Here is a 26896-nt window from a genome sequence, read left to right as displayed (position 1 = left end):
GGGTCTTCGTTTCTGTGCGAGGGTTTTCTCTAGTTGTGGCAAGTGGGAGCCAGTCTTCATTGCGGCGCGCGGGCCTCTCACTATCGTGGCCTCTCTTGTTGCAGAGCACAGGCTCCGGACACGCAGGCTCAGTAGTTGTGGCTCACGGGCCTAGTTGCTCCGCGGCATGTGGGATCCTCCCAGACCAGGGCTCGAACCCATGTTCCCTGCACTAGCAGGCAGATTCTAAACCACTGCACCACCAGGGAAGCCCCAAAATCAAGTTTTTGACCTTTCTTAGATAAACAAACAATTAATTGGCTTTTTCTTTAGGGAAGATCATGGTTATAATTCATATTTCTATTTCAATACTTTATAATCTTTCCTTCCTAGAAGATGAAAAATCTTACACCTCAAGCTGTTAAGATCTTTTGTATCCATAAGTGCTGGGGCTACAAGTCTTTTCATAAATTTTCTCAGTAAGTGTGAAAAAAAGAAACCAAATTAGTTAAATTTCCCTACAGGGTATTTTGTTCATTTCTTGCAGATATATAAAAATACTGGAAATAGCATTAATTTTTTTTCCTAGATGCTACTTCATTAACACTTAAATCAGATGAAATGTAGTATGAATCTATTATCTTAAGAAACTGTATGGAGGCTGGCAATTCACATGGTGATCATCTCACATTACTTATAGCCATAATACATCTAAATCAGTCCAATAACTAAGTATCCAGCTTGGTGTTTATCAATATGTTCATGGATAAAGCAGCCATGGAAGCAAGGATAAGGACAATATATGGGCTTACAATATGCTGTTTGCCAGTACTCAGTACCCAACCCCAGACTCCAAAGACTGCATATTCTCTAACGGGTTCATTATATATGGAACCCTTCCATCAGTGGAAGGAACAGCAATTGGTCCTCATTGAACTTGATACTTATCCAGATTAGGTTGTAAATTACCCAGTAGCACACACCACATGGTCTCTAATCAAAGAATTTTCTTCATAAAGAAAGATGTAACGCAATAGGTGGATGTCTATGGAATTAACTAATCTTAACATATAGTCAATCATCTGAAAAAAATCACTGGTCTTTTAAATGATGAACTACTTTGCTGATGAATTTTTAGATGGTACCAACTAGAAGAAACACCTATTGAATGAGGTATATGCTCCTACAGAATGAGGTATACGAGCTAAAAAAGCAACCAGTACATAAGGGTGATTGATTGTTCTATTACAGATGGAGTGCACAGGTTTGGGAAACAGAGGGTGGCATCTCTCATAATTAGACCTAAAAATTCGGTCTTTAATTTCTGTTTCCCTACTATTCTGGATTCTTCTGTGGTTTCAGTACTATCGTAAGGAAGCTGTGTGCTATCTGCCAACAAGGGACTTAATAATAGTTCCACTGAATTAAAAACTAAATGTCATCTGACCACTCTAGGTTCCCTAATACCACTCGGAAAAGAAAGGCAATGGCTTACAGTATTGTCTGGAGGGAGTGACCTCATCAAATGAAACAGAAATAGCTCCGGTAGCAGTATGTTCGAAACTTAGAGATACACCCCACCCCACCCCTAGCGCGTTCAGGCTTGAAAGGTAAACATTTCACACAAAACTATTACAGTCTTATATAAGCATGACAGGACAAATCACTGAGCTCAGACCTCTCAGAATAAAGTTTGGATCACATCTTTGTTCAAATAAATCCAACCAGTTGAGGTGCTGGTCAAAGAAGGTGAAAGAAGAAAGTCATATATTTGACTGTATATTAGCTACAGTTTTATGACTAATTTAAAATTTTCTTGCTTGTTGTGGCATATATTTTTGTAATATTTTTCATTCTCTTTTCCTTTCTCCTACTGCTGAATTCAGGGTGAGTAGGTGCTAATTAAAAATTTCCAGGCCATTGGGGTGTAAGAACAATAAATCACAGAAGGAATGGACATCTCCCAGAGCCTCTGGATTCAGGGAAGCTTGATGATGTAACTATAGGATGTGACTTCAGGTTAGGTATTTGGGAAATGGTGGCTGCATCTGTGGTTGTAAAGGGAACAGTTACATCATTTTAAACAGGGCAAGAAATGAAACTCTGTGAATGAGAAGAAGGATGTCTATGTGCTGGGGAGGTAAGATGTGAAGGGAGAGGGCCACCAGTGTTCGTTTTTTCCAATTTGTCTAGCAACCTCATCTGCCTTCCTACATTGACAGCATTATGATTTATTTTGGAAAATAACCTCTTTTCCTGCTCCATACAGATCTGATGGGGTTGACCCATCACAAGATCCTGCCCCATCACAGGGGTATACATATGATGCAAATTAGGCCAATCAGATTCTCTCTCCCAGGAATCTGAATTTGGAGCATATATATATAGGGAAGGAAAGTGGTTGAGACGGAGTCATCTAGCAGTAGCGCTTCAGAGAAAACAGACCAGAGGTTTGCAACCAAACTGTTTGCAATCAAAGAATCTTAGCTGTTACAAGAAAGGAGAAGCAGTAATTCAGAACATCTTTCAAGGGAAGCTGTTGCACTATTCAGCTCCAATCACTGTTTATATTTATCTAAGTCTCTCTATTCAAATTTAAAGCTGCTGGTTAAAAAGAAATCTGGTTGACAAATGGACAGAGTTGAGGTTAGAGATAGAACAGAGTGAAGGGACAAGTGTCGGGATGCAGGTCAGATAGGGGTGCAGTCAAATAACATAAAAATTCCGCATACGTATAAATAAATAAATATCTACTTTTCTGACTCTAAAACAAATAGTTATCACTCAATTTTACAAAAAGATGAAATATATTTAAACGGTGAATTCTTATTTTCTATCAATATTCACAACAATAATCATTCATCTAAAAAGGTAGGCTTATTCTTATACTATCAAGTGATTTCGTTTTTATCTATTGCTTATCCCATGGCACATATAAAGACAAAATAATTTTAAGTATGCTCATCACTTTTTCTCCTGTCCTGGTTCTACAATAATATCCAACTTACTCCAAGACATTCCTCTTAGGTTTTCAGACATCAAAATATAACTTCAGATTATAGCTATAACTGTGAATAAAGCAATTACTAGATAGGAAAATATTTTTATACATAATACACAAGGTTCAATTAACCTCTTCAATTTTCCTTTCCTTTTAAAAAAAGTATAAAATGAGATAATATCTCTTTAAGGATTTCAATAGAAAATGAAAATGAACAAAAGCAGAGACATTTATTACTTATGCTTACCTTGCCTTTGTTATTCACTTCAATGTTTTAAGAATTAAGTCTAGTGACAACCTCCATCTGAAATACTAATTTTTCTATTGTTCCTTGACATTAAATTAAAATTCTCGTTTTTCCTGAAATCGGTTCCCCTTTCATCAGTTCTATTTCTCCCAATGACATTAATCCACCATTTAATTGTTTCACAAATATTTATTAGGTGACTAGTCTATATCAGGCACTTTCCAGGAACTAGGGATTCAAGAATAAACAAGAAACAATTTTTGCCTTGTGGAGTCCCCATTCAGACAAATTAAACAAACAAAAGTGATAAACATGGCAACTATTAGAAACAGTGGCAAAAGTACTATCATACATAATAGAGGGAGATGGACTTTCAGATAAAGCTTTATAGAAGAGGTAACATTTATCTTAGCAAAGCCTTCATGGGTGATTAACAGGAAAACAGTAGGAAGATTGCTTTAAATAAAAGTAACAGCAATAAGCAATAGCACAGATGTTTAAAAAACGCATAGCATACTTAAGAAATATTCTTTCATGGTTTAAGCAAGGTGGTGGCTGGGAAGTGGTATGAAATGAAGTTAGAAAGGCAAGCAAGATGGTGAATGCCATGTAAAGATTCCTGTCTTTCTCCATAGCCAATGGGACATCCATTGTCAGTGGTTTTTAAGCAGGAGCAGGTTCCTATCAGAACTATGTATACTAGTTACCACTCTTCTGACGACTTGAGTTCAAGATTTTAAAGTCATGTACACTTGGTCACCAAGGACTATATATTTTTCTCAAATGTGTCTCTTGCATTGGTTACATTCTAATTTCTGCTAGCTATCAAAACAATAATCCAGATTTTCTTCACCACTAAAAAATCTCTGGTTTCCCTTTCTCCATAACGTCAATTTTACTTACTAAAAAAGCCACTAAAATTACCTCCCTAAAACACTACTTTCATCATATTATTCCATTTCTCAAAAACTGTAATTCTAGATAGAAGAAAGTCTGAGCACCAAACCATGGCACTAAGAGCCGCCCACCACTGCCTGCACTCCACCTTTCCAATTCCCTCATCTCCAACACAACACATTTACCCATCGAGCTGGCAGCATAGAGTCAGCAAATTTTAAAGTTAAAGACATGATCTTTTAGATGTGCAAGTCCAAATCTTTAGTTTTTATGGGACAGTCCTCTTTCCAATATGCTTACAAGTTCCTTGCCTATCTTAAAATTCCTTTGTACCTTCCAAGTCTAGTGCTATGACTATTTAAGGTATTCAAAAAAACCTGATGACCTAAAACAAACTAAAAGTAACATACTATACCTTAGTTTTGTTAACTGAAACATTTCTGCTTTTATACTCATAAATAAATATAAGTAAACCATTTTTTCAAAATAATTAGTTTAATAAATACTGCCAAGACTAGATTACCTGAAATTTTAAATTCTTCATTATTCTCTTACCTATTAGCATGTCACCACTATAGCAAGTGAGTATTACTCTTTTTACATACCTTTCCTTGTTCGGCATGTCTTTCAGTAAATGAATTTATCTCAAAACACCACTGAGATATAATATCAAATGCTGGAACTGGCCAATCCAGACAGGAGGCACTGATGAATGGATGTTCTGTTTGGTAAAATGTTGGCAGAAGTCCCAGGCAGCTGGAAAGAACTGAAAATTCTTCTTCTTCCTTTTAGATATGAAATAGAAAATTCTCAAGACATTTCATCATGAACATTTCCCATTATAGATATTTTAAGTGTCACTCTCATCAATTACTTCTGAATAGTAAGAAAACTTTCTTAACTGAGTCAACTAAATAAAGTGAGGGGAGTAAGAGGAGCAAAGAAGAGAGAAAAAGGTTCTGAGCTGTTATATCCAATAGTCCCATAGTATTTCTCTTTGAAATTTAACTTCTAAGTGCCATGGAATCTGCTTCATTTATACATTTATTTTAAAAATAGTGTTTTCACATATCTGATGAATATAGCCTATAGAACCTAGCTACTCTATGAAAGCAAATGTTAATTTGGGGCAAAGGGAAAGTGACTTTTGGTTAAAAAGACATAGACTGTCAGTGTGGATAAAGAAGAATAGCGAAAACATGGAATTCACAACAGACAGTGCTAAATCATTTGCTTAGACCCTGAATGAGTGTGAAACAAAGTCAGTTTTAAAAAGAGGGTGGAGTTTTTAAAAACTTGAGAGCTCTAAGTGCCAGATAATCTGAAGCTCTACTCAGTAATAACAGAACCAGTGGAATCAATGATCCAAAGACTCATATCTTGAAAGTTGATTTTTAAAGGAGTTTGTTAGTCTTGTAAACACCAAAATATACCCCCCACCCCTCTTTATTTAACTGAAAATCCATTTAGGAGGCAAGTTAGTCTACTTTCCCCTGTCCACTGGATCAATGAATTCCTAACATCCTTCAAATTCCAGCTCCTCAGGGAAGCCTTTCCTGACCCCACTTAATGACACCTTAGACTACCTAGTTCCATTGAGATAAAATTAGAACGTCCATGCTGTGTAAACACTTCAGTTCTTATATTTATACTTTCTACTTTAAAAATAAATTAGCCTGTCCTGTAAGACTCTGGGAGTAGGGGCTCTGTCCTCCCTGTGCTTGGCACATAGCAGACATTCAACAAACAACTGTTTGCAAAACAACTAATTATGTGGATTAAGTACAAAATTCTGAAATATGCTATAAAGAAGAAATAAAGGGGAACTCCCTGACGGTCCAGAGGTTAGGTCTCTGGCGCTTTCACTGCTGGGACCCAGGTTCAATCCCTGGTCGGGGTACTAAGATCCCACAAGCCATGCAGCACAGCCAAAAGAAAAAAAGAAATAAAGATGAAAAAGCAAAATGATATGCAGGCTGAAAAAGATGCTAATTTTTAAAATCACTAGAAATGAGGCCACAAATCCCCCATTTGTATAGATACATTAATAAGGCATGATAAAAACTAACTTTACTGAGGTATAATTTATATACCATAAAATTCCAAAATGAATTTTGGAAAATGTACACTCATGCAATCACTGCTACAATAAAATTTTAGCACAATTCCATCCCCTGAAAAAGTTCCTTGGTGCTCTTTTGCAATCAATTCCAGCCCTTACTCCTGGCCCCAAACAACCACTTAACTGCTTTCTGCCATTATAATCTGCCACTTATCTGCTTTCTGGCAACTATAATCTGCCATTATAGTTTGGGGATTTTTTAAAATTCCATATAAATGGAATCATACAGTATGTAGTCTTTTGTACCTGGCCTCTTTCACTTAGTGCAGTATTTTTAGATTCATTCATGTTATTGCGTGTATCAGCAGTCCATTCCTTTTTATTGCTGAGTAGTATTCCACTGGATGAATACAACATATTTTGCTCATGCATTTGCTTGTTGATGGAATTCTGGGTTGTTGCCAGTTTTTAACTACTACAAATTAGTCTGTTATGAACATTCATATAAAAGTCTTCACGTGGACATAAGTTTTCATTTATTTTGGTAGACACCTATTTATTTTGGGGTTGTACTGTAAGTATGCTTAACTTTTAAAAGAAGCTGTCAAACTTCTTCCAAATTTGACTATACCATTTTGCATTTCCACCAGCAAATGACTGAAGAGTGTCAGTTACTCCTGACACTCACCAACACTTGTAACATTAATTTGTACTCTAATCAATAATGATGTTGAACACCTTTTCATGTATTGTTGGTCATTCATATACATTCTGATGAGAAGTGTGCCCTATTCAAATTTTTTGCTCACTTTGTGTTTTTTGCTTTTTTGTTATTGAGTTATGAGTTCCTGATATATTCTGGATACAATAATTTCTCAATATATTTTTTGAGATGTAATTTGTATACCATAAAATTCATCCTTTTGAAATATACAATTTAGTGAGTTTTAGTATATTCACAAAATTGTGCAACCATCACCCACTATCTAATTCCAGAATATTCCATCACCTTATTTTCTTAATTTCATTTTCAGACTGCTCATTGCTAATGCACAGAAACACAACTGACTTTTTTTGTACATTTATCATGTATCCTACAACCTTGCTAAACTCGTTTATTAGCTCTAAAAGCTTTTTAGAGATTCCTTACAATTTTCCACAAACAAGATCATCTAATTCGCAAACAGAGATTGTTTTCCCTCTTCCTTTCCAATCTGGATGCCTTTTATTTCTTTTTCTTACCTAACTGCTCTTTCTAGAACCTCTAATATAGTGCTTAAAAGACGGGAAGAGGGCAGACATCCTTGTCTTATTTCTTATCTTTGTGGGCAAGATTTCTATCTTTCACTTTTAAATATGATATTAGCTATGGGTTTCTCATAGGTGCCCTTTATCAGACTTTCCCTTCTATTCCTTTATTTAGTGTTTGTTTTTGTTTTTTACCATGAAAGGGTGTTAGATTTTGTCAAATGGCTACTGAGATGATCATATGCTTTTAAAAAATGTATTCTATTAATATGGTGAATTAAGTTTATTGATTTTTTATTGTTTTGAGCCAATGTGCATTCCTAGGATAAACCCATTTGGTCATGGTGTAGTATCCTTTTTACTGGTAATATTTTATTAAGGCTTTTGCTTCTATGTTCATGAGAGATATGGGTTTGTAGTTTTCTCTTCTCATGATGCCTGGATTGGGTATTGGTAAAACTGGTCTCATAAAATGAGTATGGAGTGTCCCATCTTCCTCTGTTTGCTAAGAGTTTATATAATATTGATACAATTTCTTCCTTAAATTTTTCATAGAATTCATCATGATGTTATCTTTGTTGTTATAAAGTTGTTGATCTCATTTTTTGGCAGGATAAGAATTGTAGAAGTTTAATAACTAAATCAATTTCCTTACTCAATATAGATCTATTCAAAATTTTCTATTTCTTCTTGAGTCAGTTTTAGTAATTTGTATCTTTCAAAGAATTTGTTCATTTTATCTATGTTATCAAATTTGTTTGCAAATGTTATTCATAATATTCTCTTATGGTTCTGTAGGAATGTTTGCTCCTCCATTCCTGATATTGGTAATTTGTATCTTCTCTCTCTTTTTTTTTTTTTTCCATATCAATCTAGTGAGGAGTCTGGTTCCTGGTTAAAAACCTATGTGTGTTTTTTCAGGCCTAACTACAGATAATTACAAAGGTTTTACTTTGCAGGCCGCATGGTGAAAACTGTCCTCCGTCCACCAGACTTGGCACACGGTCAGTGCACTGCAGTCTCTGAAGGGATTTGCAATCATGGTCTCAGGTCCCCTGGCCAGTCATGCTCTTTCACACATTTACATTCCCAGGCCTGGCGCCTTTAATCCTAGGCCTCTCTATCTGAGGCCTTGGGCAGGGGTCACTTTGACACTTCTGCCAAGGCCACCTTATGAAGAGAAAAAGCTGAAACCTTCAAGAAATTTTTCCCCACTCTGACTCAGTACCCAGGACTTTTCCACTCCTATCCCTACCCCTTCACCCCCTTCTCCACCTCAGAGTTCGTAACACTGCAAGAACCTTCTGTTTGAGGCTCCCTTAACAGATTCCCACATCTGTGCTGATCCACCTGATCCTTAACCGGTACACCATTTCATTCTATGAAGGTGACGGAACGGGGAATCAGCATTTTCTCTGATTTTAGCCTCTTGATTATACTATCACAGTAAGTGATTAAAGGTTTAACTCTTTCATTTGCGGCTTCCTGCTTTAATCAGCCATTCCAGTTATCTAGCAGCTCAGTTCTCTCTCTCCCAGCTCAGCTGAGCTCCTGACATTTAGGTGTATCCATTTTATTGATCTTTGCAAAGAACCAGATTTTGAACGAATTGATTTTCTCTACTGTTTCTCCATTACTATTCATTGACTTCTGCTCTGATTTTTGTAATTTCCTTTCTTTTACTTGTTTCGGGTTTAATTTATTCTAGTTTCATAAAGTAACAATTTAGATAAATGATTTTAGACCTTTCCTCTGTTTAAGAAGCTATATCTCTCCAAGAACTATTTTAGGGACATTTCACAATTTTGCTATGCTGTGTTTTCATTTTCACTCAGTTTACGTGTTTTCTGATTTCCATGTGATTTCTGTTTTGATACCTAAGTTATTTAGACGTGTGCTGCTTAATTCTCACACATTTGGGGATTTATATATTTCTTTCTTTTACTGACTTCTAATTTAATTCTGTGTGGTAAGAAAATATGTTTTGTGATTTCAATTCTTTTAAATTTATTGCTACTTGCTTTATGGCTTGGCATATGGTACACTCTGGTGAATGGGCCATGTGCACTTGTAAAAAATATGCATTCTGATATTGTTTGGTGGAGTATTCTATAGATGTCAATTATATCAAGCTGACTGATAGTATGGTTCAGGTCTCATTTATCCCTGTTGATTTTCTATCCACTTGTTATTGATTACTAAGAAAAAACACTGAAGTTTCCAGCTATAATTGTGGATTGTCTATTTCTTCTTTCAATTCTGTCAATTTCTGCTTTATGTAATTTGGGGTTTTGTTGTTTTGTGCATATATATTTACAGCTGTTATATCTTCCTGCTCTATTGAGAGAGGGAATTTATGTTTCTAATGTAAGGCACAAAAACTACTTGAGACAATGGGAACTACTAATGGTAGGAAAATAGCAATACTTTTTCATCTTCTTTATGACAGGAAATCCAACAATGGATAAAAATGAACAAAGATCTACATAAATGTATTTTTCCCCCGGGATTCACAGACTACTTCAGGATTACTTGGCCTCTCATGAAGCAGATGTTGAATTCAAAAGTGGGTCACTAAAATGAAAGAAATCTGAGGAAAAAATTTATAAAAGAAGAAAAAAATGAAAGAAACGTTTCTCATTCCTCCCTATCATTTGACTTGGACAAAATAGATGAGAGTGGCAGATTATTCTACACAAAGAAAAACTCATGAGATACTTTTTTAAAGATCAGATACTAAATGATTTTCCCAGTCATTTTCATTTCCTAATTATTTTCAAAAGAAGCATTATGTAACAAGTAGGTCATAGTAAAGAACACCAAATGGCTCTGCATAAGGAAAATGCTCAAACTTAGGAAAAACGTAAACTGAAACAACCTTAAAAAAAAAATCTACATTGAGATATTTTACCTAGACCAAAGATCTACAGACAAAGATTAAATAGTAACACACTAAGTAGACACAAGTACAGGGAAACTTTCACACATCACTGGTGTTAACATAATTGGTACAACTTCAATGAAAGGCACTCTGGCAATAACCATCAAGACTACAAAAGTATGCAAATGCTGAAACAGCAAATCACTTCTAAGGATTTGTGTGTGTGTGCATAAACTTTTTTTTTTTTTTGGAGTATAATTGCTTTACAAAGTTGTGGTAGTTTCTGCTGTACAACGACGTGAATCAGCTATATGTATACATACATCCCCTCCCTCTTGGACTTACCTCCCATCGCGCCCCCATCCCACCCATCTAGGTCATCACAGAGCACCGAGCCGAGCTCCCTGTGCTATACAGCAGCTTCCCAATGTGGTACATATATACAATGGAATATTACTCAGCTACTTCTAAGAATTTATCTTACAAATACAATCAAAAACATGCAAAATAACTTGTACATACTATTATTCATTGCGGTATCATTTGTAAATAGCAAAGGATTAGAAATAACCCAAATGTTTATTAATAAGGGACTAATTAAATACATCCTGGTACATCATACATGAAATATTCTGAAACTGTAAGACAAAATGAGGAAGGTCTTCATGTATTGAATATGAAATGATCTCCAAGATACACTCTGAAGGGAAAAAAATGCAAGCTGAAGAATAATGTATAAAAAGAGGACTAAAAGAAAAAAAAATACACCCTCCCCACACACACATATTTCTTGTATATGCATAAAATGTCTCTGGAATAATACAGAGGAAACTGATAGCAACTGGGCAGCAGTCAAGTGGCTAGTGAAAGGGGTAAAACAGATTTTTTTCCATAGAATATCTTCTTGTACCTTTAGAATTTTAAAAAATGTGAATACATTACCTATTCAAAAAATAAATACTCCTTTTTCTATAAATTATTGCAGTGGTATATTTACACTATTTAAAAACTACAAGTATAAAAAGATACTGTTTTCAAAAAAGTCTCTCCACCATTCTTTTTTCCCTTGTATCCAAATCTCAAACTCACTAACCCAGCTCCTCGGTAAGAACTGACCATGATTCTTAACGTATTTTTCCAGAGTATCATACATACACACACACAAGCAAATATGGGTACCATAATTTTTCCTCTATTTTCATTTAATATAAGCACACCTTGCCTTGGGATACTTAATATATTTTTGAGATTTTTTCCATATTAGCACATAGAAAACTTTCTATTCTTTTTTCTTCTGCAGAGTATGCCATTGTATGAATAAACCACAATTTATTTAACCAGTTTCTCATTGATGGACAATTCAGATGTTTTCAATTTTGTCTGCTATTCTTGTATGTCTATTCGACTATCAACAAATCAATCACTATATTATTATACTTTAAGAAATGTCTATAGAGTATTCATATTGAGATCAAAGAGAGTATAATATGCAATAAGATAGTGGCTTTTACAGACTTAAAACTAGAAGAAAATAACATGTACTCCTCAAAAACTGATTTGTGTACTAAGCAGCAGCATAGCTCAGACGTTAATAGTACAGATTTGGCATCCAGACTAAATGTGTTTGAATTCTGGCAGCTTTACTTACTAGCTGTGAATCTTGAGCAAGTTATTCATCTCTTTGTGCCTGTTTTCTTGTCTGTAAAGTGAAGATTATAACAGCTACCTCATAGTTCTGTGAAGCTTAAATGAATTTAAATGCAAAGCACTTAAAACAATGCTTAGTATGTAGTCAGTGTACAATAAATGCTAGCTATCATTATTATTTGAAGAGAAACTACTTTTGACAGAGAGAAGAAAGACAAAAGAATTAAAGGAGATATATTAGAGCAGTGGTTTTTCAACTTTGGAGGGTGGGTGGATAATCCACCTATAATAATCTGATAACTATTTTCTTCCAAGAAAAATACACATACACAAACAGTTTACAAACAATGCTATGGAATTCAAAAACTACCTCCAGTCCCTCTGTTAATAATTCCAGAATTAGAGTATAAATAAGAGAAGATGCAATTAAGTTGGAGCAAAGATAAAGAGAACCACATGAGTTACTAGAATCAGCCCTAATATGGTACTAGAAATAGTGTTAGACTAAGATATTTAACTAAATAAGGAAAGTCTAATAGATTTGTGTGGAGAGCAGGTTTCTGTGTCAGAACATGTACCAGGTACCATTCTTGATGATGTCCCATGGATAATAAAATGTTTGTTTAAAAAGTGTATTATTGGGCTTCCCTGGTGGTGCAGTGGTTGAGAGTCCGCCTGCCGATGCAGGGGACGCGAGTTCGTGCCCCGGTCTGGGGGGATCCCGTGTGCCGCGGAGCGGCTGGGCCCGTGAGCCATGGCCGCTGAGCCTGCGCGTCCGGAGCCTGTGCTCCGCAGCGGGAGAGGCCGCAGCAGTGAGAGGCCCGCGTACCGCAAAAAAAACAAACAAACAACAACAACAAAAAAAACCCAAAAAACAAAACAAAAGTGTATTATTAAACTCAAGAGCATCCTGGCTATTAGAAATAATCACTGAATTCATTAGCAAGGTGGCTAAATATAGAAGATTAACGTTAAAAAATTCCAACTGGATTTCTCCATTTAAGCAACATATTGGAAAATGTAATTTTAAATGATTCCATTTACAATAAAACAAGCAAACAGACATACACAGGAAACTTTAAAAGCATTCTCTTTGGGGTAGGGCACAAAAAAGGATACTGCCTATTACTTTCACTGCTCAAACTAGTACTGGACATGCATTAAGACAACAATAGAGAAATAAAGATTTGAAAGGAAGGGATGATACTGTCATTATTTTCAGATGATATGATACACAGGATACCTAAAAGAATCAACAGGCAAACTACTAGAATTAATAGAGAGTTCAGCAAGTGCCCAGTCACAAGAACATACAAAAATCAATAGTATTATTTTATACCAGCAAGGAGTAATCAGAGAATGTTACAGAAAACAAGATATCATTTAAATAGAAACTAAAACCATAAAGCCTCTAGATTAGCTTTATAAAAAATACCAGACTTTAAGATGACAATTTTAAAATTCTATGAAAATATTAAAAGAAGAACTGAATAAATGGACATAAAAACTATGTTTAATGCCTTAAAACGATAATTCAAAGAGATTCTCATCTAACAGCTTGTAGGAGTTTGGAAAGATATTTACAAATTGATATAACATTTATATAGAAGAATAACGGTGCATATATAGCTAACCAGAAAAAAAATTTAGAAAAAAGAATTTGGCAAAAAGATATTAGAAGGAAAAAAAAAAAGTGAAACTCACCCTGCCAGATATAATGTCTATAATAAAACCATTGTTAAGAGTGTGCTACTAGTATAGGAACAAATAGGTCAGTAGTATACAACAAAGAATCCAGAAATATAGAAACTTGTTAGCATAAGAAATTAGTATGAAAAAGTTAGGTTATTTTATATACATAGATTATTTTGTAAATAGTCTTAGGAAAACTGCCTCATCAAATGGAGAAAAAATTAGATCTTTACTTCATACCTTACTACAAAATAAACTTCAGAGTAAATGAAAAATATAAATGTAAAGACAAAACTATAAAAATAAGAGAAGAAAATATAAAATAACTTTATAATCTCAGACTGGAGAAGGATTTTAAAAATAAGATTCCAAAAGCATAAGTCATAAATAAAAAAGTGATAGGTCTGACGACATTAAAATTAAATATTTCCATTCCACAAAGGGCAATACAAAGTCTGTTAAAAGATATCTGCAAAACTGACAAAGCAATGGCAAGATAGTGACAGAAAACTCAATTTTTTTAAATGCTCAAAGAATAGGAATAGGAAATATAGAGAGGAAAATGTAAATGTCTAAAAAGTACATGGACTGATGATCAACTGCATTTATATTAGAGAAATGCAAAGTAAATTAATCATAAGCATATACTTTACCCCCATCTGACTGGCAAATATTAGAACACTGGATAATAAAAAGTGCTAGCAAGTATAGGGCAGAAAACAAGAACCCTCACACAATGCAAATGGGAATGTGAACCTTGAGCAGCCATGTTAGAAGGCAAGGAGGCAGAATGTATCCCATACATACATAGGCAATCCCATAGCTAGCTAGGTATAGAATCCAGAGAAAGTTTAAAAGTATGCAAAACATTAGGTTCATTGCAGCAGTTTATTTTTTTTCATGGTAGCAAAGATGTGAAGGCAGCCTAGATGTTCACCAATGAGGAGTAAGTAAAATGTGGAATACACATATATTGGAATACCACTATGAAGAAATAAGAAAGAATTATCTCGAGCTACATGATTAGGTCTAAATGATATAATATTTAGCACGAAAAAAGTAAGAAAGATACAAGATTTATAGCACAATCCCAGTTATACAAATTAAACAAACACAAAATAACACTATATGCAGTTTATATTGACATACACATTACTTCTGAGAAATAAGGGATAAGATATCATGTGGGGAACAAAGGGAGAATAATATTAGAGGCACTATACTTAGTACGCCAAAGCTGAGGAGTGTGATCAACTGAATTCCGTGCATATGCACCTCCATCTTTCCTCTCAAAATTGAAAAGGTAATTTCAGTTAAAGAAGTGAACAAGGGGAACAATATAAATACTATCAGATGAATGCGGTAAATTCTACCTCTAACTGACTTACTAGCTTAGATGTGTCTTCATCCTTCAGTTTTCTCACTGTAAAGTGAAAACCTAGTTTATAAGCTAGATAAGAAACAGCCAGCCACTATAAACTGCTTTGTAAATATCTTTGAACAAATAAATGTTTAGTCCTTTCTCCCCCAAATGAAACAAAGGGCTATGAATGAAAGATTCCTGAGTTAACTTCAAGAAATAAAGAAGAAAACATTAAGGGAAAACTGCTGAGTGAGTAGATTTGCAATTAGAATCAAAGAGAGCAAAAGAATAAATTTTAATAAAACATTTTTTGGATAAAACTATGAGATATGAATGGGTGAAACAAAATACTCCAAATGAAAGAAAGTGACATAAAGAAAAAAATGCCAAATCCACAAAAGTTAAAAGTAGGCATAATATTATACCCATCTATATCATACTACCATGATTAATAGAAACAAAAAAGCCAAAGTTAATAAAGTAGAAGAGCAAGCAAATATCTAACTGTATATTTATATTTCTATAGTATATATTCACGTATTTCTATAATTACATACATTTTTATATATTACATATATACTTAAAAGCAAAAAAGATTACACAGATGACAGAACTCTAAACAGAAAGAACAAATTTCTATCTAAAGTTGTAATCTTACTTTTCTCACTTCAGGTGAATATATCCACTTAACCCAAATAGTCCAACCAACCCCTCAAATTGAATATATGCAAAATACTTTCATCTCGGCCCACACAAAACTGCTCCATATTCCTCCTCCATCAACTGTACCATAATGGTTCAAATCTCCCAGGCTCAAAACCCAAGTACAGTATGCTTCTTCCTTCTCCCTTGACTCCTACATGTTCAACTAGCTGTCAAATCCTTACTATTTCATCTCCGAAATCTTGAATTGCTCCCTATCCTCTTCTATTTCTAATATTTCCTTTCCCAACTGGCTTTTCTGTTCCTAGTCCCTCCAATCCTCACAGCTCACAGAATGTCTTATATTAGAATGAGGTTTCATGCTGAAATAAAATTTGAATCATGTCACATTTTTGTCCAAAAATCTTTCAGTGGTCCAAATTCCTTTCATGTGAAATTCAAGATGCACCACAATTTCCCCTTAACCTGTCTTTCTGACACTATGTCACACCATTCCTTTTCATGCCTCTTAATAGATAAATTTCTTCCTTGGTCTAAGTATATTCCCAGTGCTCTACTATAGGCATCACTGTACACCCAAGCCCCAGACTAATTTTCAACGCTCAATACAAGAGCTTCTGCTTCCAGTTACTTCTCAGTTTATGGGAGAAAAATCCCTCCAATAAAAACAAATGACAAAATAAACCAAGAATACAAGAACACAAAGAACCACAGCCTTTGGATTTTAAATGTGAAGAAAGCAAAGCTGATGAAGGAAGTAGGAGATTTTGTTTGGTTAACCTTCTCTATGCTTGAGGATGTTCACATGCCAGAAGGAAACATGCTTTTAAGTTCAAATTTTAAAAAAACAACTATGAAAAAAAATATCTAATGGATGAATATTTTTAATTCGTTCAATATCTTAGAATTCTAAATAGAATGTTTGGGGACAAATGTGCAGAGTTTATCTTGAATCACTTGACAAAAACCAAGGAATCCAAACTATTTAATGCAATGGTCAATTATTTAAGAGAGAAGGAACAATCAACAGCTTAATTCTGATATACCGCATGCAGGTTTCAAAGACCATAAATATGATAAGTGACTTAATTCTCACATCAAATTCCCTAGAAATGAATGGCAGATAATGTCAGGGACATAATCCTATAAACACAGCTTGGTTTACTTACCTTCTGGTTTCCTACTCTGTCACTTTCTTGCCTACTCACACTGACCCACAGTTTTACAAAATAGATTAAACCAGTGATAATTCATTCATCCAAGTTTTAATTGGCCACAAATTGAATATTTTGCAATTCTAAAATTACATAAATGCCATCAGATATTCAAACAACCAGCTTGCTGGCCAACATAACATGACACCCTTTAAAAAGGATATTAAAAGCCAATGACGATTAGTGATAAATATATTAATATGAATACTATCTTCTGTTCAAGTACTGGGCGTTTATTACCACAGATCTAATCCAAAACTCCTCTAATGTCAAATATTAGTAATATTACCATAAAAATGGGTAGATGCTAACAAATACAAAAGTAACAATAATAGTAAATATTCTAAATATTTATTCCCTTGAGTTAGACTAACATATACTTACTTGTATGACAGTTCTGGATATATAATAGATATAAGTATTATATGTCAGTATATATTTTTTAATTACGTAATTGTTTAAAAAAAAAAAAAGGCTCCCTACTCTCTACCACAAATTATACCTGGCAGCTAGGTAAATCTTCCCCAAAAAGGTGGTGCTGAAGAAGGCTGGTGATTCTGAGGAAAGGTAAGCAGAAGTCCTGTAAGTATTTTTCCATGGATTCAGGAGACCAAGCAATAGGGCTAATCTAAAGTTAAAAAAGAAAATAAGAGCAATTCGTTCTATAATAGACATAACAAACAGTAATATTCATAATGGCAAGAAAATCTAAATTTTTAAATAACCACTGCATCTGGTCATAGAGAACATACCGTTGCACACTCCTGCGTTCCTTCTTCATGGTATAACTTTCCTTTAGATAGTTCCCTTATCACAAAGCTCAATAACACTTCATAAGACTTCTCTGCATCACATGTATTCTGGAAAAAATTAAAAATTAATTCCATTAGTCACTGAAAATTACAAAACGATTTACATTGGAAAGAATACCTTTTAATGAGTAGAGTATAATCATGATTACATTACTTTTCAAGCATGTAAACTTCACTTTCTCAATATCTGTGTACAACAGTACACCTCTGGATTCACAATGAATTTGGATAGGTGATTAAAGCTATTCCAATACTTCTTTAAAAGACAGCATATAAGTTACATAATATATGTGTAAATGAACATATCTATATCATATCTTTTGTCCCAGTAATTCTCACTCCTGGAAATTCTTCCTAAGGAAATAATCTAAAAAGAAAAGAAGAACTTTATGCCCATAAAATTCACTGAAGCATTATAATCATGAAAAATTAGAAATGACCAACAGAAGTGAAGCAGTTATTGGACTTCTCTGGTTAAGAATCCACCTGCCAATGCAGGGGACATGGGTTCAAGCCCTGGTTCAGGAAGATCCCCACATGCCGTGGAGCAACTAAGCCCGTGCACCACAACTACTAAGCCTGCGCTCTAGAGCCCACAAGCCACAACTACTGAAGCCCACGAGCCTAGAGGCCGTGCTCCGCAACAAGAGAAGCCACTGCAATGAGAAGCCCGCTCACCGCAACAAAGAGTAGACCCGCTCACCGCAACTAGAGAGAGCCCACGTACAGCAACGAAGACCCAATGCAGCCATAAATAAATAAATACATTTTTTTTTAAAAAAGGTGAAGCAGTTACCTAAATTATGCAATATCAGAATATTTTATAGGCAGTAAATATGACAAATTTGAGCTACAAAAAAAAATGTTTATAGAGTGGTGTGCAAAAAACTAATAGAAGTATATATACACTCGTTACAGTGATAAAATCATACATGCATGAAATATAACATGGACCCCCAATTTTTCTCTTTTACAGTTTTACTCAAATTCCTTGAATAGAATTTGTTAAAACAACTTAATGTAAAAATAAATAGGACCATATGTTTATTACAGAATTACAGATAACATTAAATAACAATCTACAAATTAATTAAGCTTAATGACTATACTTTTTATAAGAAAGGAAAAAAATGGCTATTTATAAATTTAAATTTATTTCAATAAGGTTTTTGCACATAAAGAAATGCACTTTTTATATTCACTGAGATATTAAAAGTTGTTGCAAATTACAGTAAAGTATAAATAATCTTAAAGTAAGTTTGTTGTGATGTTTATTCATTAACTATATTTTTAATTTTTAAATTTTTTTATACTATCTTTTACTATTTTTATTTATTTATTTAATTATGGCTGTGTTGGGTCTTCGTTGCTGAGCGCGGGCTTTCTCTAGTTGCGGCGAGTGGGGGCTACTCTTCGTTGAGGTGCGTGGGCTTCTCATCATGGTGGCTTCTTTTGTTGCAGAGCATGGGCTCTAGGTGCGCAGGCTTCAGTAGTTGTGGCTCGCGGGCTCAGTAGTTGTGGCTCACGGGCTCTAGAGCACAGGCTCAGTAGTTGTGGCGCACGGGCTTAGTTGCTCCGCGGCATGTGGGATCTTCCCAGACCAGGGCTCAAACCCGTGTCCCCTGCACTGGCAGGAGGATTCTTAACCACTGCACCACCAGGGAAGTCCCTAACTATATTTTTTAAATAGTAAAATATAAGAACTGAGTAAACATTATGGGATATAAGTTTATCCTGAATTTTTAAGGCACTAATAGCCAGGACCACAGAATTTGTTGTTTGATGATACTGTCTTTCTTTCTCACATGTTATTGTGCTCTCTTCGACTAGACTGTAAATTCCAAAATGTCAGGAACTATGCTTTATATCTTCTATGTCTCCCTTTGCATAGCAAAACTCTGAGCAATAATACCTGGTGGTTAATTGATGGAATTAATTTTGGTAATGGAGTTTTTGACCTTGGAACTTGCCTGGATGTCTCTCTTTTAATAATCAATTCTTTGCATTATCTTTAAATTACTCCTCTGCTTTCTGCCATATCATGCAGCCATGTAGTGTTATCATGTCCTGATAAACTATAAAAAGTCCCTGACTCAGCAACTGCTATCCTTATATCATGTGACCAACCCCACCCCTGCCTAGTTAATCAACAGGATGATCACTTGCCAAATATGATGACTTGCAGGTTACATATAATTTACAAGAATCAATATCCCACTGAATATCAAAACAGCAACATGTTATGTTTTTAGAATTGATTTAATCAGAGTAGTTCTTGAATAGGCAATTCAAAAGAAAATATTACCACAATTTTGCTGCTTATTAATCAATGTGACATATTTAAAGTTGTGAAAATATACAAGACCGCCTAAAAGCCTAATTCAATATACTCTTTTGAGTAAAAGATTTATAGAGCATAACAAAAGAAAAGTATTTCAAGTATAATACTTTCCAAATTATGGGGAAAATATCCTCCAATAAGAAACAAATTATACTCAGATCACCCAAGCAAGTTACTGAGCAATAATTATTTTTTAAATTTTTATTATCAGATACATTTTAAGTATTTTTTTTTACTTAAAGGAGGTACTGTATCAGATCAGAAAGTCAAATATAATGTAGTAGTCACTGTTTTGTATTGAGAACTCTTCCCACTAGAAGAGTATTCGATAAGAAAATAATTTTATTTCATACATAAGAAGTCTTAGGAAACCATATTTTATATAAGCAATATTTAAATAAAGCAAAGAGTAGGCTCCTTGGTAAAGCTAAGAAGATAAGCTTTAAGAAGTAAAGCTTTTCTTTTTTTTTTTTTAAATAAATAAAGCTTAAGAAGAGGATTTCTGAGACCATGGATGAAAGACCCAGGATCATGATCAGAAGAATCCTGTGGGAGAAGTGGCAGAAGTATGTGAGTTAAATAAAGAAAAGAATAAAGAGTTGAGAAATGCAACAGATGCTGTGTTGGGTAGATGCTTTGTCTAAATTATAGTGCTTCTAGGGACTTCTCTGGTGGCGCAATGGTTAAGAATCCACCTGCCAATGCAGGGGACATGGGTTCAAGCCCTGGTCCGGGAAGATCCCACATGCCGCGGAGCAGCTAAGCCCATGTGCCACAACTACTGAGCCTGCGCTCTAGAGCCTGCAAGCCACAACTACTAAGCCCGTGTGCCACAACTACTGAAGCCCGCGTGCCACAACTACTGAAGCCTGCGCACCTAGAGCCCATGCTCCACAGCAAGAGAAGCCACCGCAATGAGAAGCCCACACACTGTAATGAAGAGTAGTCCCCACTCACCTCAACTAGAGAAAGCCTGCGTGCAGCAATGAAGACTCAACACAGCAAAAAATAAATAAATAAATTTATTTTAAAAAAGAAAAAATTATAGTGCTTCTTAAACTTTTGGGAGTGACAGGCCCTTTGAGTATATGCTGGATGCTATGGTCCTACTCCCCAAAACAAAACAAAGGGAAAGGACCCCAGATTAAGAAATCCTGGTATAAAAACTCTTAACAGAAATTCCACTAACTGAAAGATCACAATTTATACTAACTATAATGATGATTTTTCCAAACAACTAAACCTCATTATCAAATTAACTCTAAAATCCCTTTGAAAAACACACAGTACCTATGTATTTTATTTTACCAGATTAGATCTGTTTTCATTGGAATTATCATACCTGAGGATAAGGAATTATAAGGATGAAATGAATGAGACTCAATGAAGAAAGAAAAAAAGGAAGGGAGAGGAGGGAAGAACTAAAGGAAGGAAGAACTAAAGGAAGAAGGAAATTTTTTAAAGGAGGAATGAATGATACAGAATAATTATATAAATCACAGTGATATTTCATTATTCATAAATATTATTTTTGCTATTATTTATAATCCTATATACCTAAATGTTTAGATTTATGGTAGAAAAAGCTAATAATGTAGCAAACCAACCTACAGAATATCATAATTTTTTGTTTTCATTCACTGAAGCAATTTATATGGCTATAAATTTCTAATTTATGATCTAATAAGAATCTGCCTTATATTAAATGTTTTATTAAGTATTTTAAAAAATAGCTAACAATGATCAAATTGAGAAAGAAAATTGACAGAAGTTACCTAAATTACTTCATGTTCCTTCCATCATAGATTTACAATTGTCTAATTTTCTGTCAGTAGGTCTCATTTTAGTGAACAGTCAGATGAATAGATTTAGACCCAAACTATATCAGAAAATGTTTTAAATTTGTACTTTTTTATGGTTAGACAACTTACTAAGGAAACATTTAAACAATGACACAGCATAGAAACCTGATATACCTGATTTGAATACAAACAATCCCAATATCAGATTAGAGTGCACTCAGAGAGACTAAATGAATATTTAGAAAAAAGAAAGATAATTGCAGAAGGCAAAATTATCCAGAAAACAACTAGAAACAAGGAGGAAAAAAATCACTGAAGGAAAAGACAGAAATTCATTTTGTTACTTCAAATAACAGAATTTTAGAAATAGAAGGGCCCTTATAAATCATATGTTCTTAATTTCTCATTTACCTATGACAAGGCTGAGGTTCAGAGAGTTTTTATGTCTTGAACAAAAAAGTAATATCTTTATTTAGTGGCAGGAGCTTGGCCTAGTACTCAGGTTCAATGGCCAACAACCAGTATCCCTAAATTAAGATATAACAAACTTCATAATGATACTACATTAAATTTCTGTACACATAATCATGATTTGGGACTAAACTAATGATAAAAGTGAAGGTTATACTGAATACATTTCATGTATCAATATCTATAATTGGTTTTCTCTCCTTTAATACAAGTAGATATGATTTTAACAGAAACTTTTCAATGAGGTTTAAAACTTCTTTAAGCGTCTATAAACCAAAGAAAAGGTTCAATTTACACTATACTTACTATTTTTTCCTACCAACTTCCCCAAATAAATAGGGAAGTAATCTTCTTATTTCACCTATCTCTATGCCAAACTATTCACTCAGTTCTTTGGTTCCATAGTATCCCATTTGTATTCAAGCCACTGAAAATACTTACATTTAACTAAACTTGCACAATTTTTCTAAGTTGTTCATATAATTTTAACTGAAAGAGAATGCTTTTAAATTTACTAAGAACTTATATATCTATATATTTTTAAACATGGGAAAAAAGTAGTTTTTAAAGAGGTATAACTAAGAAAAGGCCAGGATTTTTAAATCTAGAAGTGGTGAGTCAAAAGCGATCTTTGGATTGTGATTGGGGATGAGGCAAGGAGAAGAAAAGATGACAGACAAGTAAAACAGGTAAGTCTACATACATTTTATTACTTGCTAACTGTGTTGATACAATTTTTATAACTTCTCTAAGTTTAAGGCTTGCAGCAAAAACAAAACTGTCCAGATACAAAGGGGAAAAGGCCAATGTTTAGAGATAGATACAGAAGATCTCATTGTGCAAGGAAAACATTTTTAACTTTTATAGCCTGAAGGTGCTCCATTTCCAATTAAAATACTGTTAATAACTCATTTTGTGGACTTCCCTGGTGGTGCAGTGGCTACAAATCCGCCTGCCAATGCAGGGGACACAGGTTCGAGCCCTGGTCCAGGAAAATCCCACATGCCTCGGAGCAACTAAGCCCGTGCGCCACAACTACAGAGCCTGCGCTCTACAGCCCGCGCTCTAGAGCCCAAGAGCCACAACTACTGAGCCCGCGAGCCACAACAACTGAAGCCTGCGCACCTAGAGCCTGTGCTCCACAACAAGAGAAGCCACTAAAGTGAGAAGCCCACACACCACAACGAAGAGTAGCCCCCATTCGCCACAACAAAGAACCAACACAGCCAAAAATAAATAAATCTATTTTTAAAATTATTAAAAATAACTCGTTTTGCCTTTCAAACATCTAATCTCATTCATTCATATCACCAACTTAAATAAATTCACCTAACTACTAAATAAGAAATTCAGACAAGACACTAACCTTTTTGAGAGCTCCCGTGTGTTTCCAGGCTGACCTATCTTCCTCACTGCATTTAACTGAAAGTGCCACAAGACCTTGCGTGTACAATAGGGTAAAAAGCACCTTCACAATGCAGGTGAAATGGTCTACAAGAGAAAGAGAAGATCATTATTTCTTTGGAATCTAGACATTTTGTACTCAAGATAATTTCACAAATACATGACTTGCATGTGTAACTGGTTTTCGTTCAACACTTAAGTAATAAAATAACAATGTGATATTATATTTGCTACCCAACAGATCTGAAATTATGAAATCAAATATCCTTTATTCATCTACACAATACGCCAATAAGAGGCTTTTATAAGAATGAGAAGTGTGCTCTGTTTCAACCTCAGAATAACTGTGTACCCTTGGCAAATCCCCTTACTGGGCATCATGTGCTTAATAACAATGTCTGGGAATCTGAGTGTTTAAAATCAACACTTTATCCGCTTCTAATTTGATATATATCTTATAAAAAATAATACAATAAAACATAGAACTTCTAAAGTAAAAAAAAAAAAATCCCAATATTTTAAGTACTCTAATTGAATTTTAAAACTCAATGAAAGGGCTTCCCTGGTGGCGCAGTGGTTGAGAGTCCGCCTGCTGATGCAGGGGACACAGGTTCGTGCCCCGGTCCGGGAAGATCCCACATGCCGCGGAGCGGCTGGGCCCGTGAGCCATGGCCGCTAAGCCTGCGCATCCGGAGCCTGTGCTCCGCAACGGGAGAGGCCACAGCAGTGAGAGGCCCGCGTACCGCAAAAAAAAAAACAAAAAAAAACCCAAAAACCACCTCAATGAAAATTGTAACAGTGCAAAAAAACAGTAGTAACAATATGTAAAATGCCTTGCACATATTAGGTACTTAATAAATGGTAGCTTAGTCATCATAATTAACGTTTATATACAGCTAATAACTTAGAAAATTTCTTCAAATGTCTCCTTTCAATCCTCGTTAACAGTCTCAGTTGGACAATTGAGCTTCAAAAGATGTGCCTGTGACAACAAAGCTAATAAGCACCCACGTCTGAACTTGAATCCATACAGATCACTCAATTATCCCTTCTATTATATTATGCTACTCCCCTAGTAAACAGTTACCACCACTTAATCAATTGCTAAATTCAGAAACTTGTAGACATCCTTGATACTTTCCTGTCTCTTTCTCCCCACATTAAAACAATCACCAAATCCTGTCATTCTTTTTAAATATCGTTCAAGTCAGTTCCAACACCCCGGACCATGCTTCCATTGTTTCTTGCCTAGACCTATAAATTTCAGGCTAAATAGTTGTGTTGGGGGTTCCCAAGACCACTTCCGGATTTGATGATTCACTAGGAAGACTCACAAGACTCAGCATATAGTCCTATGATTTATTACAGGAAAAAAAAAAACAAAGTAAAATAGCAAAAGGAAAAGGCATATTGGGTTAAGTCCAGAGGAAACTTTCAAGAGTCCTCTCCCTGCAGAGTCACACAGGATGTGCTTAATTCCCCCAGCAATGTGTTGTGACAGTACACGTGAAATATATACCAGGGAAGCTCGTTAAGAAACTCTGCCCAAGATTTTTATTGGGAGCAGGTCACATAGGTACCCACTGCCTAGCACATACCAAAGTTCTAGTTTCCCAGGAAGAAAGCAGGTATGTTCAGCATAAACCACATTGTTTGTACAGTTTAGGCACAGAGAGCCATTCTTATCAGTGGGATGGGAAACTCTCCCAAAATCAAAGTTCCCAGATACCAGTCAAGGGCCAACCTTGGAAGCAGGCCTTTCAAAGGATCGCACTCGGGCCTTCTTTATTAATAACTCTTTTCTGCACAGTGGTTTATCAGCATTACCTGCCCCCTGCAATCTTTTTTGTCTGTTTATTACAGCAAGACTGATCTTTTTAAAAGAAGTATTTGGCATCCTTCTACTGGGTCTCTGTTCAAGTGGAATTACTCCCTCCTTGTAACCTGGCTAACTCTTAAATTAGTCAGATGACACCTTAAAAATCATGCCCTAAGGAAAATCTTGCCTAATTTTAAATTTGTGTGTTTCTGTGTGTGTGTGTGTGTGTGTGTGTGTGTAGTGTGCCTGTGCACACATGCATACACACACACATGCTTTCTCTTACCAATGTTTATGGGTTGGGGTGGGAACTTGATATAAGCTGAGCCAGTCAGAGTACCTATCTGGAGGTACTCTAACTGGAGGCAAAGGGAAGGTGTAAAGATGTGAGTCTGGAAATATCAGAGGTCATCCTCCTAGTCTATGGCAGAGACTGTCTAAGGCAAGGCTGAATGAAGCAGATCCACAGAGAGAGGGCAAGATGGCAAGAACCCTGCCAGCATCTGAAGCCATGGTTCTGGTCATCCCTAAGACTACCAATTCCTACCGTTAGGTTATGTGAGTCCATCAGTGCTCTTTCTTTGTGCCTATAAGCTAGTTCTAAATGGATTTCTAAATATCTTAACACCTAACGCATGCCAGGTTATAGACAATAAGGACTTGGAGTCTGGATAGTGAGAGAGACAGATGGCTATATGTATGTACAGGGTGTGATGGGAGCAAACAGGAGGAGGAACTAATATAGGCTAAGGGCAGGGAATAGAAAAAAATTCAAGCTTCCTGCCCCAACGAGGAGAGTTAGTCTTGAATGATGAAGAGAAATAAGCCATAATAAGGAAAGCAAAGATGGAATGAGGCAAGGAAAGGGGGACTCCAGACAGAGGAAGCTGTTTGTACAAGGCTCACAAAAAAAGCCCAAGGTTTACAAGAATTGTAAATTGTCCAATGTATCTAGACTATAAGTAGCGATCTACGAGAGATAAAGCTAGAAAAGTAATCTTTTTTTTTTTTTTTTTTTTTTTTTGTGGTATGCGGGCCTCCCTCTGTTGTGGCCTCTCCCGTTGCGGAGCACAGGCTCCGGACGCGCAGGCTCGGCAGCCATGGCTGCCGCTCCGCGGCATGTGGGATCCTCCCAGACCGGGGCGCGAACCCGGTTCCCCTGCATCGGCAGGCGGACACGCAACCACTGCGCCACCAGGGAAGCCCCATAGAAAAGTAATCTTTATGCCAAAGACCAAAGGTTGCAAACTGAGGGTTACCTGTCTGAATGCAGCCTGGAGAGATGTTTGGTTTGTTTTGTCTTTAGTTACTGACATTTAAAAATCGGATATTTCTTGTAAAAGTCCAGATTTC

General features: G+C 35.4%; 1 protein-coding gene across 8 annotated transcripts in view; it reads right to left on the bottom strand.

Annotated features, from left to right (window-relative positions):
- UBR3 (ubiquitin protein ligase E3 component n-recognin 3) overlaps positions 1–26896 on the bottom strand; it is a 229007-nt gene that overhangs the window by 4071 nt on the left and 198040 nt on the right. For 7 of the 8 annotated variants that reach the window (XM_055088442.1, XM_055088451.1, XM_055088445.1 and 4 more), the window contains 4 exons: positions 23687–23811; positions 17647–17754; positions 17397–17522; positions 4730–4909 (listed from right to left, as the gene is read on the bottom strand). In XM_055088442.1, coding sequence (XP_054944417.1) covers positions 4730–4909; positions 17397–17522; positions 17647–17754; positions 23687–23811 — 539 coding nt within the window. The remainder of the gene's footprint in view (positions 1–4729; positions 4910–17396; positions 17523–17646; positions 17755–23686; positions 23812–26896) is intronic. The other variant, XM_055088455.1, reaches the window with a different exon arrangement.

This window comes from Physeter macrocephalus, chromosome 2 (genome assembly GCF_002837175.3).
Source record: "Physeter macrocephalus isolate SW-GA chromosome 2, ASM283717v5, whole genome shotgun sequence".
Lineage (NCBI taxonomy): Eukaryota > Metazoa > Chordata > Mammalia > Artiodactyla > Physeteridae > Physeter > Physeter macrocephalus.
The sequence above is the reverse complement of the archived record's forward strand: the minus strand, read 5'-3'. Positions and strand labels throughout refer to the sequence as shown.